Source organism: Gouania willdenowi, chromosome 15 (genome assembly GCF_900634775.1).
Source record: "Gouania willdenowi chromosome 15, fGouWil2.1, whole genome shotgun sequence".
NCBI lineage: Eukaryota > Metazoa > Chordata > Actinopteri > Blenniiformes > Gobiesocidae > Gouania > Gouania willdenowi.
The window spans coordinates 11960506-11981043 of NC_041058.1; the positions used below are offsets into that span (position 1 = coordinate 11960506).

Genomic DNA, 20538 nt, shown 5'->3' on the forward strand with positions numbered 1-20538 from the left:
AAATTGTATATTGTCAAAATTCCAAATGTTGCAATGTAATTTTATAAGTGTTACGATCAACATTGGCATTTATAAATCAAATATAGAAATACAATTGGTCTATTTGGTATATTTGTAGTTCAGTACTTAGCCATTTCCTATCATACTGTTATTTATCAGTCTATAATATGCAGACTTTTTACAGCCTTTAAACTTGACTTTCTCAAATTTAGTATTTCCCCACTGTATAGCACAATTCCCATTTATAGGAATCTAAAATTGGCATTCTGTGCATTACTTGTAAATGTTTTTTCCTTCAAAATAGTGTTGGGTTTTTTTTACATTATCTAGTTTTGGTCATTCGTACAAGATTAATAAATGATCTAAGATCTCATAATAAGCACAAACTGGTTTGATGTCATTTCCTTGTCAATCCCTTAATTAATCTTCAACCAGATTTTGCCTGATTGTTCTTCCATTTTTTCCATGTTGGACAGAGACAGACACTCTGAGAATAGCAGCACTCTGTCCTCTCTGTCCTTAAATCCACTATTATTAGATGCCCACTATGGCTCAGCTATGTCAGCTGAACATACCCGACTCTTGAGGCTGCTCTAAATTAACATTGGGGGAGATAAGGTGTCTATAGTAGGCTAAGTGGATTTATGAGACCCACCTGACTGAGAGGCTACAGACTTGGTCTCCACTGTGGCCTTTTTAGGGACCGGCAGAGTGACGGAGGCGCTGGAAGAGCGAGTGGGGCTGATGCTGCTGGAGCGGCCCTTCAAGAGCTTCTTCACATCATCCAGTTCAGTCCCTGAAACACCACCAAAACACGTATTATTTAACTACACCATCAGCCTCTGAAACATCACTAACACACATATCACAACATGTAACTCATGCACCAAACCCCCCTGATCCAATACTGCTAAACTATAACCACAATAGGTGCTTTACACTTAAATTTCAGTTGTAAAACACACTTTTTTCAAAACACTGCACACAAATATCTGCATTTGGCACAATTTGCATGAAGAAAATCTCTGGTTTTCACAAGGAACACACTGTCATTCATGTGCCATTTGCCCTTGTCCTTATTTTAACCTGTGTCTGTGTGTGGTGGGCGGGGTTTGTACAGGGTGGGTGTATTTTTAGCTTTGTAAAAGCATTTTGGGCTGCATTTTTTGTATGAAAAAGTGCTTTTTATAAATAAAGATGGATTTGATTTGATTCAAAATTCTATAGTCAATTGCCCTACTATAGTATGCTCACTGACTCATCACATGGGAAAACTCCTGTCATAAAGATTTACAATTAGCAATCAAAGCATTAGCAACAGGTGAGCTTTTCTGTTTTGGATCAATGGATGCCAACATTGACAACATGAGTGACTGTAACTGTGTGCAGTGATGTTTTCTGTTTGGTATGTAGATTACTGTGTGCCACTTTGTGTTGGATAGGATGTACACACTGTACATTCTGTTTGTTGGAAAAATAAAACATATGTTGCCATGTATTTGTGTTTTCTGAGTATAAAAACAATATTCTCAAATATTTCACAACACACATATTGAGCATAGCGTTAGTTCAGGCAGGCCGCGGACTTCAAGCCAGAATCAGATGACGGCATCTGATCTTAAACAAACCTTCAACCAACCAACCGTCCAGATGACTCCCTTCTTGGCTCCCTATTGGTCAAAGCATACAAGGTACACTATTTAAACCGTGACAGCTGCCGTGTACCTCCTCAGCAAACATCTTGCAATCAAACTCTACCCCAACTCCACCAGGTCAGTATATATCCAACTAAATGCGTGTCATTAACATCTGCTGTGGTCTGTTCAAGGGGGTTTCTTTCTGCTGACCGCTCTCCTTGCTTTATGGAAGGTCACGGAGGAGTGCTCTCCCTGCCTCTGGCTTTCCAGGTAAACACATAGAAAAGGTAAGGAGGTCCCAGAACAGACCAATGCCGCCAAATATAAGATTGCATTCAATAAATCAGTCAATTTATTTTGACTAAAGCCATCCTGACTGAAATGTCTGTAGTTAGTGCACTGAACAAAATGAAGCCTAAGTCATTATGATGACTGGAGAAGAAGTATTTTCACATCAGTGTTGAACTGGTTATTATAAAAGTGTATTCATATGGTGGTTTGTGTGTGACATTTGGAAACAAAACACCATTTTGAGAACAAATAACTTTTTTAAAAATGTATAGTTTCTTTTTACAGGAGAATTGAGGACTTTTGCCCATTGTACATGTTTTTTTATTTGTTGAGTTCTGAGAGTATGAGGCATGCCTGTGTGTGTGAACAATCGTGAAAAACTGTATCAGCAAATCTCCAGTGAATATTTCTACAAAGTCAGTTTTACGAGGTTGGATTTTTTTATTTATTTTTTTTGTAATTTTAGAAATTTGATTCAATCTTCTTTATTGAAAAATGAACTTCAATGTTTGATATTACCGCGTAAGTTGTGTGGTTGCCTGTTTTTTTTTTTTTTTTTTTTTTAAATGTTATTGTTTATTTTATTTTATCTAAGTTTTATTTGTATTTGTAGTTTTCTTAATTGTGTTTTTATTTTCTATTTAATGTTTTAGACTCATGTAGTGAGTGGATTGTTTTGGGTTTTATTGTTTTCATAATCTCATGTGCAGCACTTTGGAAACGTTTTGTTGTTTACATGTGTTACATAAATAAAGTGGATTGGATGTGGAATTTCTGTTTTGATTTGACTATAACTAGCACTTCACCCCTTTTCCCAACAGGGGGCGCTGAACCATCTTTCTGCACCACATCTGACTCCAGTGTTTTTGCTCTAACAAGGAGCTGCTCCTCCAAACAGTGACTCATGTGTACCACCACAGAAAAAAAAGAAAAGAAAAATCTGCTCCTTGACTACTTCCCCACATGGCTGAAACACATACAAACACAATGTTCAGATGTTGAACAATCTTCTTTTTTTTTTTGCTGATGTGAATCCTCTGTTTTGGGGAACTAAATGCACATGTGTTGCTAATTCAACTTTCATGGAAATAAAGTGAGAAGTGGAATGTGAGGTTTTTTTATGTACTGAACAATGAAATGTGAAGAAAGTCTAAAGACTCTTCACACACACACACACACGTGGTGGGTCTGCATGGCTGCAGCTACAATAAAGTTGCAGAAAATAGAAAATAGCTCAGCATGTGTGAAGGAGTCTTACATCGTCCAGCTGTGGGGGAGGCACTCTGTAACCTGGCTCTGATCTCACTCTCTGGGGGGGAGAAAAAACATCACAGCACACAGTAAAAAAAACAAGAATCCTGCTTTATAATAAACCTAAAGCCGTGCAGGACAATTCACAGTCAGATGGTGCAGAAATAATGAAGCCTTGAGTCAATACCTCTGCTTTCACTCCTCCCTCTCGTGGCACTGGAGCCTGGCAGGAAAAGCAAGGAAAGGGAAAAAGATAAATAAAAGGCAGGCACAAACACTTAGAGAACATGCAGAAGTTCACTTCTCACTTACAGTAGTTTCCATAATCTTTGCGGGCAAATTCTGGGGAGGAACTAGGACTGGAACTTCCTACAAGAAAAGCCACATGCATGAACCACATTTGTATTTAAAACTTTGTGTTTTTTTTAAAAAATCTGACACATATGCCACATATGTCAAACTCAAGGCCCAGGGGCCAAATCTGGCCCTTTGGAGCATCCAAATCGGCCCGCAGGAGAAAGTGAAAATGACAGAGAAAACATGAATCATTGTTGAAATTCCCACATAATTCAATTGTAATTTGTTGTTGTTGGAAAAAGCCTGCAATTTTTCTTAAATTATTCCACAAAATCTCCCAAAATTAAGTAAATATTGATCATTTAGACATTTAAGTATCTGTCACGTATTGCTTAGATCATATGTGTCAAACTCAAGGCCCAGGGGCCAAATCTGGCCCTTTGGAGCATCCAATTTGGCCCACAGGAGAAAGTGAAAATAACAGAACACATGAATCATTGTGTAAATTGCCAAATAATTCATATGTAAACTGTTGTTGTTGAAAGAACTCTAAATTTTTCTAAAATCCTGCAATTTTTCTCAAATTATTCCTCAAAATCTCCCAAAATTAAATAAATATTGGTCAAAAAATCTAAAATGAAATGACATTTAAGTATCTGTCACTTATTGCTTAGATCATGTGTCAAACTCATGGTCCGGTGGCCAGATCTGGCCCTTTGGAGCATCCAATTTGGCCCGCAAGAAAAAATAAAAATGGCAGGGAAAACATAAATCATTGTGTAAATGAAACTGAACAGTATTTGCAGGGGCTCACAGTTTTCCCAGTGCTTATATCGCACTGATTGAAAAAACGCTAAAGAATTCTAACAAACATACATAACAGACATAATATTTCTTTTAATTAAATAGAATTGGTCACAAAATCTAGAAAATTTTAAGTGAAGACCCTGCTGGGACTGATGTCTGTCACTTATTGCTTGGATACGGTCAGTTTCTTACATATTTTGTAATTTATGTACACGTAGAAGTGTAAACTTGGGCACAATAATGTTAAATTTTACTCGTTTTCCAACATTAAATCTGTGGCCCACTTGAGATCAAACTGTTTCGTATTTGGCCCCTGAACTAAAATGACTGACACCTCTGGGATAAGCCTTTGGTAATTGGAGCTTACCATCATAACCAACTGAGCGAGTGGATATGATCTTCCTCTCCCGGAATACTGGAGACAGGCCCCCAGATGAGCTTCCAGTCTGAACTCTCCTGGCGCCTCCAGAAGAACTGGTCCTGACCTTTGACACTGAGCTCATCACAAAACTACTTCCTCCACCACTACTACTCCCTCCTCCTCCTCCACCACCTCCCGATCCTCCTCCAACCCCTCCTCCTAATCCAAACCCTACTCCTCCTCCTCCTCCAGATCGTCCTCTCCCTCCTCCACTCGTGAAGGTGTCTGCATCCATGTAGCTTCCTCCACCATCTCCACCACCTGAAGATTCTCCCCCAAGGAAGATTCCCGAGGAGGTGCTGTAGCCACCGGAGTTCAGACCTCCAGAGGCTGTGGGCAGAAAATAATCCAGTTATTTTTAATCTTCTGTGTCATCATCACCACAGGATCGTATCATTCTCTCATCAAGCTTGAGAACATGACCAACACTTCTATGGTTACTTCACCAGTTCTGAGCTAAAGATTCAAATGGAAAATGATGAATTGAGAACTCCACAACTTTTTTTTAACATTTAACACAAGTGTGTCATTGAAACAAAATGTGTAATATTCAAAAGTTTTAGCTAACACTTTATTTGAAGTTTTATACATAAGGCTGACAATACGCTGTTGTTACCATGGATAATGTTTCATGAAGGCCGTCATTAAGTGTCGTTCGCTAAAGCATGACACCTTTGGAGCTATGTTGGCATTTTTTGATTTAGGTGGAGGGATCTAGTGGCTACGACAGGGCCGGCCTGCCCGACAGGCAACACAGGCGGCCGCCTCGGGTGCCATCTGCTGGAGGGGCGCCAAATTAACTAATTTTTTTAAAATAATAATTTTAAAATGTATAATAAACGTGAAAAACACCCTTTATAATCACTGCAAATGTTTTCTCTTAATTGAATATTAATATTAAAAATCTGTAACTATTCCTGCCCATATTTATATTTATTTGCTATGGGTCAAAGTCCACTGTTGCCTAGGGCACCGAGTGACCTAAAGCTGGCCCTGGGTTACGGTTAGGGGTTAGGGTAATGAATGACACTTAATGACAGCCTTCATGACACCTTATTCATGCTATTACAAGTGTTATGTCATAATAACGATAGCATAATGTCAGCCTTCATGTATTAAACTTAAAATAAAGTGTTACCAAGTTGGTAAATTATTACAACACTAATCTTGTTTTTAAATCCTACTAACTAAACTGGGGTTGGGTCTCATCACTCTTGAATAACTAACGTAGGCCAAATAAAAAATGATTAAAACGAATCTGTTAAATAATAACAAAATTAATACTTTGTTAAATCTTATTTATGCTGAAGCGGGAATCATTATCTTTTAATCTCAAATAGGCATCATTTAATCAGAAACTGTACAGTTAAGAATCTTGGGCACAAGCTTTAAAAGGACAATAATATATCACTTTTCATACTGAGAAACATCATGGGACTATTGATGGAAATGAGTGTTGAACTAAATCTAGTGTATTTACATTTATTTATTATGAAATATTGCAGCATCAAACAAACAATCAGAATATAGATTGCAGTTTTGCTTTCTAATTGTCTCAAAGCACAGTATTTCATTCATTTTATTTATTTCTAATATTGCAACAGTTTGTCATTTATTGTTTAAATATATTATTGTATTGGTTTTTAATCACATTTTATTTTATTTTAATTTTTTTACAGTATTTGTTATTCATTATATATTGATTAGTATGTATAATACTACACAGGACTGCTTCTGCAATGCAATAAGCACTTCTACTATACCTTCAGCAGGAAACACAGTGATTATATCAGCATATGGAATATGACAACAGAGAAAATCCCAACCTCTTATTTAAAAAGAGACAAAACCCTAATCTCGTGCGCATATAAAACGATGAAAGTTGTTTTTGTTTAAATCACAATTATGGATTATAATTACGATTAGGGTTTGGGATTTTTTTCTGTTGGTTGGTATTTTGTGTTCCTGTATTCTCTACTGAATGCTTTTACTAATATGTTTGCATGACAGGACTTGAGTTGCATATTTAACGAAAAGCCACAAAAATACTAAAATATCGTTTTAAAGGCAACACAAAATCTAAAATTAAAGAATAAAAATCTTATGGATGATTCCACAACTTCCTTATTTTTGGTGAGGGAGCGTAAATGTGCTCTCACATGACGAAAAGTAGGTTCCACTGCTGTTCTGGGTTAAGACATTCTTCTCCAAGCCCAGCCCTCCACCACTGCTGGACATACTCCTGTGATTTGATCCGCTGGTTCCCTCTAGCAACCAGAAAATACACAGCAAAACAATGAGAAGTTGTTACTCATTCATTACTCTGTGGGTCGGCTATGATGGCTGGATCCTGCCAACAGTTTACAGACAGCGATGAGTGGACGAGACTCACTTGGGGGGAGTGAAGTCAGTCTGGTTGAGGAGGAGAAGCTCTCCGTCACCACTGAATAAACAGAAATAGCAGGTATCAGTGTGTGTGCTGCTCATGTCTATTCACGTTGCAACTTCAGAGTGAATTAAACACGCCGTTCCTTCTTCTTCTCAACAGTGTCAACGTGCACGACTGCACAGTAATTTGTACACGTCCAGACTTGGGATTTAAAGAGTCAACAACACTGAAAAGAAGAGGTTGTTACAGTATGTGTTTACTTCTATGATCACATAAACCCATTGGCATGAGTTGAATATAGATTTTTACCTTACTTTTAAATTTGTCTTTTGGTTGCCAGGTGTTGCCCAGTGTTGCCACTTTAATCTCCATCTCAGCCACAGTTGGTTTGAATTTTTATAGTTATAGATATTTAAGATGTTGTGATAGACAGTGTAGACTTCATAAATGATTTGAAAAGCATACGGATGACTTAGACTATCAAGATTAAATCATGCCAACTAATGGTTTTAAAGCATTTTTGCTGCCAGTGTGATTTTTCTCACAGTCTCAATACAGGACTTGTGTTGACATTTTAAATCAATAAAACAGCCACAAGCTTCAGTTAACCTTAGTTGTTCTTGTTTATTTTGTTTTGTTTTTTACCAATAAAATGTATTTATTGTGATTTTTCTCTCTATTTATATTTGTTTCGCATTAAAAACACCTTCGATGAGTAGATTTTAGTGCTAAACCTTTTTAAAAAAAGAACATATTTCTAACTTATGTCTGTCTAAAATGTGTTTTTTGAATTATTGTCAGTCTGCTTTTTCTGGTCATCAAAAATGGGGTCATTTTTGATATCACAAATGACTCTCGACCCCAGAGACATTAGTTTTTGATAATTTTTTTTTTTACATTAAAGTGTGTTACAAATACAGACTAAGTAGACATGAAAAGTGCACAAAGTTATTTTTATACTGCATTTTATTTTGAGAACGTTTAAGTGTAGAAAACAGATGTTCAATATCTATTGTGTGTCATGTATGTATTTGAAAAAGAACAATCAATTAAAAAATGTGAAAACAATTTTAAGCAGTCTTTTTACCTGTTTTTTTTTTTTTACAAATTACTAGACATTTCAGGCAAACCAATTTTAATTCCAGTTGACCCCACATGGAGCCCCGACCCCAAGGTTGAAAAACAATGTTTTTTTTTTTTTTTTTTCTTTTTTTTTTTTTTACCTTGTTTGCACATGCTGTTGAAGGTTAACACTACAAGAAGTGCAATCTTTTAACAGCAATGCATATTTTATTATTGCAATTAAATAAATGAATTTATTTCATTGCATAATTGTGACCATCACCAGCCCTCCCTAGGGAAGGGTAAATACTTTATTAAAGGGAGGATGTAAAAGAGAGAGGGCAGTGTTACACCAGGGTGAGGGGGGTGGGGGGGGGGGAGTTAACAGGGAGGAGGGATACAAGATAGGAAAACGAATGGGTGGGGAATAATCAATAAGTTTCAAGTGATGTGATGTGAAATTGTGGTTGTGTATATTGTGCTTATTGTTGTGTTATCAAGCCAGTCTGGTGACCAGTGTGCGGCTTAGGAATAATGATGGTGGCTGTGAGCAGAGGAGGAAGTGAGTGGAAGTTACATAAAACAGGTATTTGGGAACAACGTGTCTATGGTTGAGCCCAGTATGAGTGTTATCCCACAGCCCGAGGCCAGTGCGTCCATGACAAATGTGATTCCAAGAGCCGCTACTGCAAAACCCATAAGCCGCCCCCGGGCCCGAAGAAGCAGTCGGGCCAGCAGAAAGAGCGAGAGATCTAGGGGCCCCCGGCGACCACCCCACGGCCAAGCAGCCCCCCGAACGCCCCCAAGGTCCCAAGCCGAGAGGCTGCCATTGCCCCCCCCATACACACCCGAAAAGCCCCCAAGGAGCCAAGGACCCAGCGCACCACGCCACCGACTCCAACCCCCAACCCCCAGGCCCCCCAGCCCCCCACCCCCCCACCACCACCCACACCCCCGTGCCCAGCCCCCCGAGGGGAGGGCCCAGAGAGCCCCCCGCCCGAGATCCCAGCGGAGGAGCCAAAGCCCACGCCCAGCAGACAACCAGAGCCACGCCGAACGGGCAGCCGGCGGGCCCCCGCCGGTGAGCCCAGAGCCAGCAAGGACCCGACCCCAGGCCAGGAGGACCCGGAATGGATGCAGCACCAGGAGCAGCCCGCCCAGGGCGAACGACCACACCCCAAGCCGCATAAGGCACCAGGGGGCCGCTGGGAGTCCCCCCGCCGGTCCCCAGGCACCCCAACCTAGCCCCCCCGGGCGCCCTAGATGCTGATGCCGCCCGCGCCACGAGCTTCAGTTCTTTAAAGCCAGGGCCCCCTCCAGAGGCCAAGCCAGACCGCCCCGCCGGGATGTGGCCCCCTAATTTAACCCCGACACTCTGCCTCACGGGGGACTGCCCAAGCAGGGGCCGCACCAGAAGGTATGCAAGGGCGCGGCACGCGCCACCCGCCCTAGAAGACCCCCGCCAGGACCGGCCCGGCCAGCCGGCCAAGCACCCCCCCCCCCAGGAGCACCCCCAGGGACCAGGACCCCCCAAGGGCAAGCCCCCGGGCCAAGCCCCCCGGGACGCGCCCCCCACCCCAGCCCAGGTCCCGGCCACAGCCCAGCAGGACCGCACAGCCCCAGACGGCACAAGGCCAGCAGCCCAGGGCCCGCCGCCCCCCGGACAGCGCAAGCCACAGGGCAGCGCCCCCCGCCGGCCCGCGAGCAACCGGCGACCCCCACCGCGGGGACGGAGGCACCCCAACGGCACACATCCAGCGCGGGACAGCAGCCCCCAGCCAAAGATGCCCCGGACCCACCCACCAGTCCGCAGATGGCAGGACATACCCACCAGGCGGCCGAAAGCAACCTCAACCATCGGAACAGCTAACGCCGCCCCCCCAGTAAAACAGCATCATCCCGAGGCGCCAAACAACCCTGCCCCAACCCCGGTGAGGACACCAGCACCCCCCCAGCACACCCACCCCCCAAACCGGCGAGGCAGGCCGCCCCGGGCCCGCACACCGCGGGGCCCGCCCCCAAGGCCACCAGGAGACAAAGCAAGCACCAAGCCACACCCAAGGGGGAGAGGCACCCCCGCGCCCCACCCGGCCGACACAGCCCGGAAAGACCCCGCAAGGAGAGACCCCGGCAAAGCCCCCCCGAGACCCACCGCCACGCCCGACCGCACCATCTTGATGTGCTTTTACTCTATGCAGTGGCCCAGCCACCAACAGAGGGGCCAGGCCCCCACCGGAGAGGCCCAAATATGTGTACCAACCCACCACCCTGTTATGGTGCCTCTCCATTCCCCAATGGAGAGGCACTTCCCGATCCCCTGTGTGAATGTGTGTGTTTGGTGAATGTATGGGGAGTAATTAAAAGAAGGGGGATGGAGGGGAGCGGTGCTCCCCCTCCAGCCTCTGTGGATTTATGTGTATGTGGTGTAATAGGCCGGAGGGTGTAAATGATGATACACCCTCCGGGGGGGTGACATGTTGAGATGCGATTAAAATTGGAGGGATTAGTAGGGCAACTAGAGGTGGGAGGGCCGCCCCCATGCCACTACATAGTAACACAGGTGGCGGCCCCCTCCACCCCCAGCCCCACCATCCAGCCCCCCAAGGGTTGGGTATTGGTGTGTGGTGCATTTTCTGAGTGAGCCAGACCAGCTGGGAGTGGGGTGAAGTGAACATGTAGGAGGCCTGTCCAGTGTGAGCCGGGCCCGTCCGCGTGGCGGGCCACGCGAGAGGGTAGATGGCGCAGACGGGCAAGTGGCACTGCGGGCCCCGGAACAGCACAGCCGGAGACCCCCCCCCACGGCACCCCCCCAGACCGCGCCGGCCCCGCGGAGCACGGCGACACCCCCCACCCCCGGGCACAGCCAGGCACCAACAACATCCCCCGGCGCCCCAGGGGGCGACCCCCGCCGCCCGCCGGCCCGGAGCAACGCCACCCCGCCACCAAGGGGAGCGGCCGAGCAGGGGGGAGGCCCATGCCCGCACCAGGGCCAGCACAGGCCCACCCGGCGCCACGATACAACACTCTCCACCGGGAGGTGTTCTACACTGTGTAAGAAAGCAGTAAAAACACGTGTAATAGAGACATTTAGATGAATGCTGATAATAACAGTCTGTTGGCTTAAATGCCTTTTTAAATTTCAAGCCCCCTCTTCACTAAAGTCTTCCTCCTCCTCCTCCTCGTCCTCCTCATCCTCACTACTGTTCTTTACCTTTTAGGGAAGTATTGTTTATAAGTGTCAAGGGCATGTATAAACACTTCTCCAGATCATAGTTGAGCTGCCATTGTTCCCTGACTCATGAAAAACCGTCGACAAAGTCTCAGTGGAAACTTCCTAAAACTGTTTCCATTCCTCCTCCCTGCATCTCCCTGTTTGTCTCTGTTGTTGGGCATTTTTCTAACCACCACTTTGCTTTAAAACATTGACCCGCGCTCTATTAAAAGTGACAGAAAGCAGCTGATTATATGTTTCTCTTTGACGAACTTGTCCTCCCAGGGCTGAGCGACTTCTTCGTCTCCTTTTCAAACACAGTCCGACTGCAGTGAACCTTCAGCTGTGTGTGACTATATGAGGCAAAACCCAGAGGATGACTTATTTACACCATGAAGAAGGGAAAGTGAGAGCAGAGAAGGCATGCATGCCATTAGTGATAATAAGCCCCCATAGAGCAAACCATCACCATCATCAATCCTCCAGAGGGTTGTATTTAAAGCTGCATTGGTATTCATCTGTCATTGTGTTAAAGCTGCTGGAGATAATTATTATTTTATCAAATAAATCCATAGTGTAGGCCTCACAGATCAAATAATCGAGAAAAAAACGTGTAAAAGGTTGAAATTGCGGCTGAAAAGAACAATAGGAAAAAATATCTTATTGACAGTGTTGGAAAAGTTTTGTGCATTGCATTGTGGGATGTGGAGTCCCGTAAACGGATACATATCAGACATTTTTACTTCATTCTTATTGTGATTTCTAGTGGGGGGTTTTTTCAACATACAAAGAGGACAATGATTCGTTTGACTCCATTTTTGTTCTCGTAGTAAAAACACTTCCCTCCGTGAGAAATGTGTTTTCCGTATAAACCCAAAAAATAAACGTCCACCATAGTTTTGCTTGTAAAAACACCAGAAATGTGTTGGGAAGTCACTTTGACAGAGTTGTTTGGGGAGAAAACACATGAAATCACAATAAGAATGATGTAAAAACACTTCCATGCATCCGTCTACGGGACTCCACATCCCACAATGCAATGCACAAAGCTTTTCCCTAAAATGCAAACCGTAGCGGTGTCCCGATCCGATATTGATATCGGATATTGGTCCGATATTAGCCAGAAAACAAATATTGGATTTTATCGAACTGCATCTAAAATCTCCGATATAAGCGTTCCGATAAGTTTTTGTTGTTTTTGTCCCCGCCCTCAGTTGTTCCCACCATATACTGACAGTAAAAAATAACTGAAGTGAACATGAACTGTTGACTATTGTTCTCTGTTTGTGTATCATCACTTGATCAAGCCTTTTCTAACATTCCACACTACAAAATAAGTAATAAAAGTATGCATGATTTGTGCTGATATTGTATCGGATCGATATTGACAATATCCAAGGCTGCAATAATGTATCGGAAGTAACAAAGTTGTATCGGGACATCCCTAGTAAACTTAGTGTTTACGATAAAGATGAAAACAGATTTTTGAGCAGCAATTTCAACCTTTTACATTTTTTTTCCTGATTAAATGATCTTTGATTTAGTGATCTATGAGACCTAAGCAGTAAGATTTCTGGAGATGGGTCAGTTTTTAAATTTGTTTTTGGTATGTTGATAGTCATATATTCACCAAAGGTGTGGCAGCTATCTTACAAATAAAATGTGTTTTTCAGAATAAAATCAGCTCTGGTTTGGCAACCTTGTCAATTTGAGTTTTTACAATATCGGGCAGTAAATATTAAAGCGCTTTACGTCCAATAACATGGACCGATGTTGGTCATGCAAATAATGAGACGAGCAACAGAAAACTCAGTGACTGACAATCAACATGAACAAGTTTAGCTCAACATTTTCAGCTTTATCCGAAAAACTGAATATCACCAAACTACAAATATTTCCCCAAATCTCCCAATCTTGCTTTCGTTGATTTTCCCACTGATGACGGGAATCGTTTGATGAGCGTGACAAAAATGTGCTCAAAGAGCAGCCAATCGAATCTTTGTTCACTCTCTGTGAGCAGCAAACTGTTAAATTAGTTCTCAGGATATTAAAAGACCCCTCACACAACTTGTTCCTTGCGTTTGTGTCGCCCCCCCCCTCGGTCGCTCCAATTTGTTAAGACACACATGAGGAGTTTGAACTTCCCAGGACTGAGAAACTCAAGAAAACCTAAAGAGAATATTGTGCACACATTATCTCACCATATGTGTGCATTAGTAGACTCTAAAAGTCACTTTTCTACTGTTTTTTCTATATCTAATGTGTGTTTATGCTGTATTTTCTATCATATTTTCATGTTAGTTGACAGGAGTTGCTTGAAACGTGCGTTTTTACATAAATATGTGGCCAAATCCGGCCCCTTTAAAACATCCAAATCGTCCTGCAGGGGAAAGTAAAAATGGCTGAGAAAACAGTGTAAATCTGATTATTTGGTCTTTTACACTGTGGATGTCTCAGTAGGGTTGCAAAGGGGCGTAAAATATCCGATAAATTTCCACAGGAACTTAAGCAATATTCATAAAATTCTAACTTTTCTTGGAAATTATTTATTGAAATTAAGCAGAAATTGGGAGTCATTTTAAACCACTAGTCCAAACATAAATATTGGCATCCATGCAAAATTATATACTTAAATTTTTTTTTTTTTAAAAAAACATTGCATTTCAACAGATTGATTTTGGAATGTTACAATTATTCAGTTTCATTGAATTTGTCACAAATTCAATAAAACTCTATAATATTTGCAAGGGATCACAGTTTCCATATGCTTGTATAACACAATAAAAGTAATGTTTACTCTGAAATTATGAAACAAACCTTTTTTTTTTTTTCTTTCCAAAATCCTTCCCAATCCTCAACATATTTGACTAAATTTACCCAAATTAAATGAATACAGTCCCTACCTGTCGCTTATTGCTTGAATATTTTCGGTGCCTTATTTACTACATATTTTATCATTTATACATAGAAAAGGAACGTAGCACTAATTTTGAAACGCGGCCCACTTGAGATCAAACTTATCCGTCTTTGGCCCCTGAAATATGTTTGATACCCTTAGATTTATAGTTATATTAACTTCATTGGACTAAATTAAAGTTTTAGGGCCAAAACCTTAAAGCAAAAAAAAAAAAAAAAAAAAAAGGAATTCAGAAATCTCACCCTTTTCTTCTGAGAAGTCCATCTGTCTGGTTAACTCGTCCATCCCATCTTATCTGGTGAGACGATGATAAACATTGACCACAGTCATGCACTCTCAGGGGGAACTGTTTATCACTTATGGGTGGGTAAAGGGTGGGTTTAGCACACAGTTGATGGAAAAAGCACAACAAACTTTCACAAGAAATACTTCCACTTCACTGACAGTTGTGTTTGAGCTAAAGATAAACTATTAAAAAAAAAAAAAAAAAAAAAGAGTCATTAGTCTTGTGATCATTTCTATAAAGCCATGAATAAAGGCTTTGATATGGACTGACTGCTTTGATGAAGGCTGGCACATGCACAGCACAGATCACACAAAAACCAAAAAAAAAACCAAACCTCCCACACTTACAGTATATCAACACCTACAGATTTAACCAAACATTGAATCTACCCCGTGTCCTACTGTACACGATGGAACCAACAAAGGAACAAAAGGTGGGCCGTGAATCACTGCACAGTATTTCACCACACCCTGCCAACCAGGGCCAGGGGCATTGAACTGAACTGTACACACTGTGTCTTTACAAAGCAGGCAGAACTCAAAGGAAGGCCTAATCTCTCAAACTGTAGCCTGAGGTGCTACAATTCTCATTACTTGTCTTTCAAATCAAGTCAACCATGCACAAATGAGAAATTAGTACGGCTGTTGTTTTTTTCCAGCTGTGGAAGCATATTAACTATAAAAACAGTATTAATACATTTTTATTTTTTTATTTTTTTATTAATGCAATTAGAGCTTTAAAATGTATATCTGTGTTGTGATGTGAACACTAAACTCTGATCCCTCTTTGATGTCAAAGAGGGATCAGAGCAAGGAGCTGGGTCACTGCAGTATATTTAGACAGGATGTAAATAGCTCTGCAAAAGTGGATGTAAAACTATCCTGAGGTGACTATAGCTGCAAAATAACCCCAAATCCCCCCCAGAGGCTTCAACAAGCCCAATAAATAGTTTGTGGGGAAATTAAAGTAACTTAAAGCCAAAAAAAAAAGAGGAGAAAAAAGTAAACAAATACATTTAGATATCCAGATAAATAACAGAAAAGGTTTAAAATCCCATCACCAAAGTCCAAGAATGCAGTTGTTAGATCAGAGATGCAGAAGCCATGTGGGAAGAAGAACATCCCACTAAAACCAGTATGTTTATATAAAGTTCCATGGCTGAGGAGAGTGTTAGATCCATACCTGGAGCAGAGTCAGTAGTCCTTCTCCTGGTTCCTCACTGAGGATGAGACAACGGATCCACACTTAATGTGTGTGTGTGTGTGTGTGTGTGTGTGTGTGTGTGTGTGTCTGAGATGTAATCCAGTCCCTTTTGTGCGTTTCAGAGAACTTTCCCAGACAAGTCAAAGCAGAGGTTTGGGCAGCGATCCCAGCCGCGCCCATCAGCCCTCCACCCTCCACCCTCAGCCCTCCACCCTCCACCCTCAGTCCAGCCCTCCACCCTCCACCCTCAGCCCAGCCTGGCTCTGGCAGGTGGAGCCCACAGACAAAACGGAAGAAAAGACAGAAAGAGGAAAAGGAAAAGTAGCGCTCTGGGGAGCGATTAGGGCGTCAGGAGGAGCCCTACAGGCGTGGATCGTTCACTGAAGACAAGAAGAGATACCCCCAGTCTTCCCCCAGTCCCCCCCCAGTCCTCCCCTTCCTCCCCCTCACAGCCTGAGACCCCACCTTTACTCTAAGTTTGGAGAGGTGGGGGGTGGAACCTCTTTTTCTTTCTAGACCTTAAACAATATTTCTTTATTTCTCCCTTCCTTTTTTCTTTCTTTTTTCTTTCTAGACCCTAAAAAACCTCTTTCTTTCGTTCGCTTTTTCTTGACTCTAAAAAACATTTTTTTCTTTCTAGTCCCTAAAAAACCTCTCTTTTTTCTTTCTTTCTTCCTTTTATTCTTTTTTTTTTTCTTTCTTTTTCCTTTCCTTTTCCTTTCTTTCTGGACCCTAAAAAACCTCTTTCCTACTTTTGTTCTTTCTTTGACCTTCCTCTCTTTCCTTCTTTCTAGACCCCGAAAAAGTCTTTCTTTCTTTCCTACTTTTTCTTTCTTTCTTTTTCTATTTCCTTCTTTCCATCTTTCTTTCCTTCATTCCTTCCTTCTTTCTAAACCTTAGGTTTGCTTCATTCTTGCAGACCCGCGTGCATCTGGAATACATCTGGTTCAGATTGAAAAAAGAAACCCACAGTTTATCCCATAAACTGTGTTTTTATCCTCCAGCCGACTCTTACTTATAATTACAGTTACTTACTGACTTGTGAAACATGCAGCACATTTTGTTGGGGGAGAAATTAGTAAAATTTAGTTGTAAACAAATTTTTCTATAGATGAATAAACCTGAGATTAGTCATATATATATATATATATATATATATCTTCAGCCTCCATCTTAGTCCTCCTTTAGTCTTTATCTTGTCCCTCATCCTCTATTGGCATTAGACAATCACTGTTGATATGTACACAGTTTACCTGACTCACAGTGTTGGTGATTTATGTCATACGTGATTTGTTATCGCAGGTAAAATTGACAACAAAAACTATAATAAAAATCATTGTGAATCACTAAACTTCTATCTTGCACTGTCATTAAAATAAAACAGTATCAGAGGCAAAAATAAAAATAAAAAATAAATGAATATAATTAATCTTACAACTTTGTTTTCAAAAATCTTAATCAGGCCTAAATGGCTAAAATAGATCTATTACTGGGGTTGTATCACTTTAGTTTACCAACACTTTGCAATACAATAGTAAAAAAACTGTATTTTTCAGCTGCTCAATTGCATTTGAATAGAAAACATACTGTATATCTTAGAACACAAACAACACAATACGTCTTAAGCCAGATAATACTCCAAATTTTATGCCACACACAAAGTCTTTCTAATTCTAAATTAAACAGACTTTTCCAACACTTTGCAATCAATGCCTGCCAAAGGAAAGACAAGTTTTTATAACATAAAAATATATATATATATATTTTTAAAGCTAATAAAAGTAGTGTCTAGACGATAGCCTACACTGTAAAACAAAGAAATTTAGCTCCACTTAAACGGTTTGAAAAATGATCATAACTTTGATAAATTTAGTTAAAAACAAATTTGATTTTGATCTCTTTTTTTGAGAAGCAAGTTATGCTAACTGATATATTTTATTAAGATGGTCTAGCTTTATTACACATGCATGCATTTCTGTAGTAAAAACAGCACAAAAGTCTAAATGTCCATTTATAAGTACAGTTACAGCTGCATGTAATTTGTTTCAATTCATTCACCATTGTATCCACTTTAACTTTTAATACTTTAACTTTTAATACACAGCATGGCTATTGTATTCTGTAATCTAATCACACAGTGCATGCTTACTATAATTGGATAACAGAAAACTGCACAAAAAGAGTCAAAAAGCCCTATGAAAATAAATGAAAGCGACCGCAAACAAGACTCCTCGTCGAGTTTGTGCAGCTGCCTTCGGGTCCAGTTTATGTTTTTCCTGTTTCCTTTTCACATTAGGACCTTTGATAGTTATCATCTGACAGTCTTCTTCACATAATGGACGCATCTGAAAAAAGGACAACATGTCTACCCTGTTTACATCGATGCACTTTGAGCAAAGTTAGGGTTAAAGTTAGTTTTCCTTCCAAAACCCTCAGCAACCACACCCTGCACAGACATCCACCCACCCTGAGAGTGACTCACAGCCAGCGTGACTCTAATCTGCTAAAATGATGGAAAACAAATGGCCCCAAGGACAGCGTAACAGAGGATGAGCAGCTCTGCTCACATCTATGTGTGAGTTTAAATAATGCCAAAGTTACCGGAAAGACTTAGAGCAGCAGGAAGAAGAAAAAAAGTGGAAGCATTAAAAACCCTCTGTTTGTTTTGAGCCTAACATTTGCTCCTGATAAGGCCTCATTATGGGCCTGTAGTATTTCTGCCCAGTTCAAAAAAGGAGTTCATTCCAGTTTATGAAACCATTTAAAACAAAATAGATAATAATAATAAAAAAAAAAAAAAACACCACAAATTCCCTGAGATAAGCCAGCATGTAAATATAAAATGTTCACAGTCATCTCTGACAGCTCAGTGATGTGAAGACACTAAAGTGCCTCATTAAAAACTCATGTTTTCCCTCATTTCTGTGCTGGTTTGACCAAAACATACAGACTAGCTTGACTCTGTTACACTGATTATTTAAAAAGCTCTTGAGTGAGCTGAGGCTTGTAAACCTTTCCTCTTGAACAAATAAAACTAAGCTGAGCACTACTGTGAACACCACCAAAAGGAAGCGCAATTCCTACTGTTTTTTTTTCTATTAATGGCTAAATTTATTCTCATACTTCCTTTTTCTGTGTAGATCTAATTTTCACAAGTCTCAGCCATTAGAAATATATTTTTTATTCTTTAATTTGAAAAACATGTTAGATTACTATCTTAATCGCTTAATGAAGTCGACGTCGGTGACTTTGGGGAGACCTGCAAAAAGAGGAGAACTTGGAAAAAAACACAGCTGTGTTTGTCCTCCCTCAAGCTTCCAACTGTTTCGCAAAATCACCTCCTTCATTTTTTTGCATGTAGCGACCAGCAGGAAGATGAGTTGTCTAAAATCCAACAACCATAAAATCAGTTTATGAGTTGAAAAGCTTTTTAATGAAGCTCACATGATTATTTTTCATTGTGATGGAATAACTTCTAATTCTTAGCCATATTATGGGTTATAAACATACATACATTAATAACAAATGGTTCACAATGTAGACTAAGGTTTGTCCCTGATTAGTAGTCGTCATGTAAATACAATATATATTATGGCTTATGAAAGCATTTAAAGTAAATTGTGTGTGTTTGTGCTTTTGGAAACATTTCTCGATATAGTTTTTATTCAATTCAACTTTATTTATACAGTATAGAGCTAAATACAACAAAAGTAATCTCAAAGCGCTATCAAAACATAAAATTCGTAATAAAAATGTTCTCTGATAATGTTTGTGGAAGCATGTATAATGTAAAGAGTATTGGTCCTAAAACTGAACCTTGAGGAACTCCATGATTAACTCTGGCGTGCGCTGAGGAGAGATTATTAACATGAATAAAGTGGGTTTTGTCTAATAAGTAGGATTCAAACCTAATATTGTAATGCGTTTGTGTTTTTTTAATATAAATCTTGTACATAGGCATCCATGAGTGACCATGCCTTTGTGTTTGAAAGCATAATCATTTATATAAAGTTCATTATAATGGGTGAATAAGGTAAATAAAGACAAAGTAATGTCATTTAAACTCTGGAAACAGAGGGGATTTTGTTCTTTAATATCATGTACAGTTTGTTTTCCAATAAGAAAACTGTGGGAAAAGTCATTTTTATGTTTGTGGTTTACATAATTGCTTTTTGGCTAAGAAAACTGCTTTTTTATAGATGAGTGGCACAATTTTAGTGAAGTAATTTGGACAAGCGCAAAACACATTTTTCTGAAAGACAGAATTTCAGTTTGCTTTTGTTTTATAAAAAAAAAAACAGGCTGTTTTATTTCATTATTTCACTCCAAATAAGGCCAAACTTGTCTCGTCGGACTTTGCCTTTGTTTCATGTGGTGCAAATGCGAACCTGAGGGTTAAAGAATGCATGTGTGCAGATCAGACACAGCAGCCAAACATCAGGAGAGCAGATACCACAGGCACAGGGCGTATAAAGATACAGCCACAAATACAAATACAGCCTCAAACTGTGAAAACAGTCGAATCATAAATGCTTTATTGGAGCTAAAAAAAATAATTTAATTCAATGGTTTGGTTCAGTAATACTGGATGTGAGGGTGAAATATTCTGCCTTTACATTAGAGGACATAAATGAGTGTATTAATGTGTATAAATGTAATATGTCCAGCATTCTCACCTGTGTTTGATCAAACATGTGGCACTCCTTGATGTCTCGCCTCACCTCCAGAACGTGTCAGTCCAAACCACTGCTGCAGCGCTCACACCC

At 40.6% G+C, this 20538-nt stretch overlaps 1 protein-coding gene across 5 annotated transcripts in view; it reads right to left on the reverse strand.

Moving 5' to 3' along the window:
- col17a1b (collagen, type XVII, alpha 1b) overlaps positions 1-15918 on the reverse strand; it is a 31583-nt gene extending 15665 nt beyond the window's left edge. For 3 of the 5 annotated variants that reach the window (XM_028469365.1, XM_028469364.1, XM_028469360.1), the window contains exons 1-10: positions 15752-15918; positions 14526-14578; positions 7097-7147; positions 6864-6971; positions 4651-5034; positions 3492-3548; positions 3367-3402; positions 3187-3237; positions 1629-1670; positions 656-796 (exon numbers count right to left, since the gene is read on the reverse strand). In XM_028469365.1, coding sequence (XP_028325166.1) covers positions 656-796; positions 1629-1670; positions 3187-3237; positions 3367-3402; positions 3492-3548; positions 4651-5034; positions 6864-6971; positions 7097-7147; positions 14526-14568 — 913 coding nt within the window. In that variant the 5' untranslated portion in view covers positions 14569-14578; positions 15752-15918. The remainder of the gene's footprint in view (positions 1-655; positions 797-1628; positions 1671-3186; positions 3238-3366; positions 3403-3491; positions 3549-4650; positions 5035-6863; positions 6972-7096; positions 7148-14525; positions 14579-15751) is intronic. The other 2 variants (XM_028469362.1, XM_028469363.1) reach the window with 2 other exon arrangements.
- Between the last annotated feature and the right edge of the window lie 4620 nt (positions 15919-20538).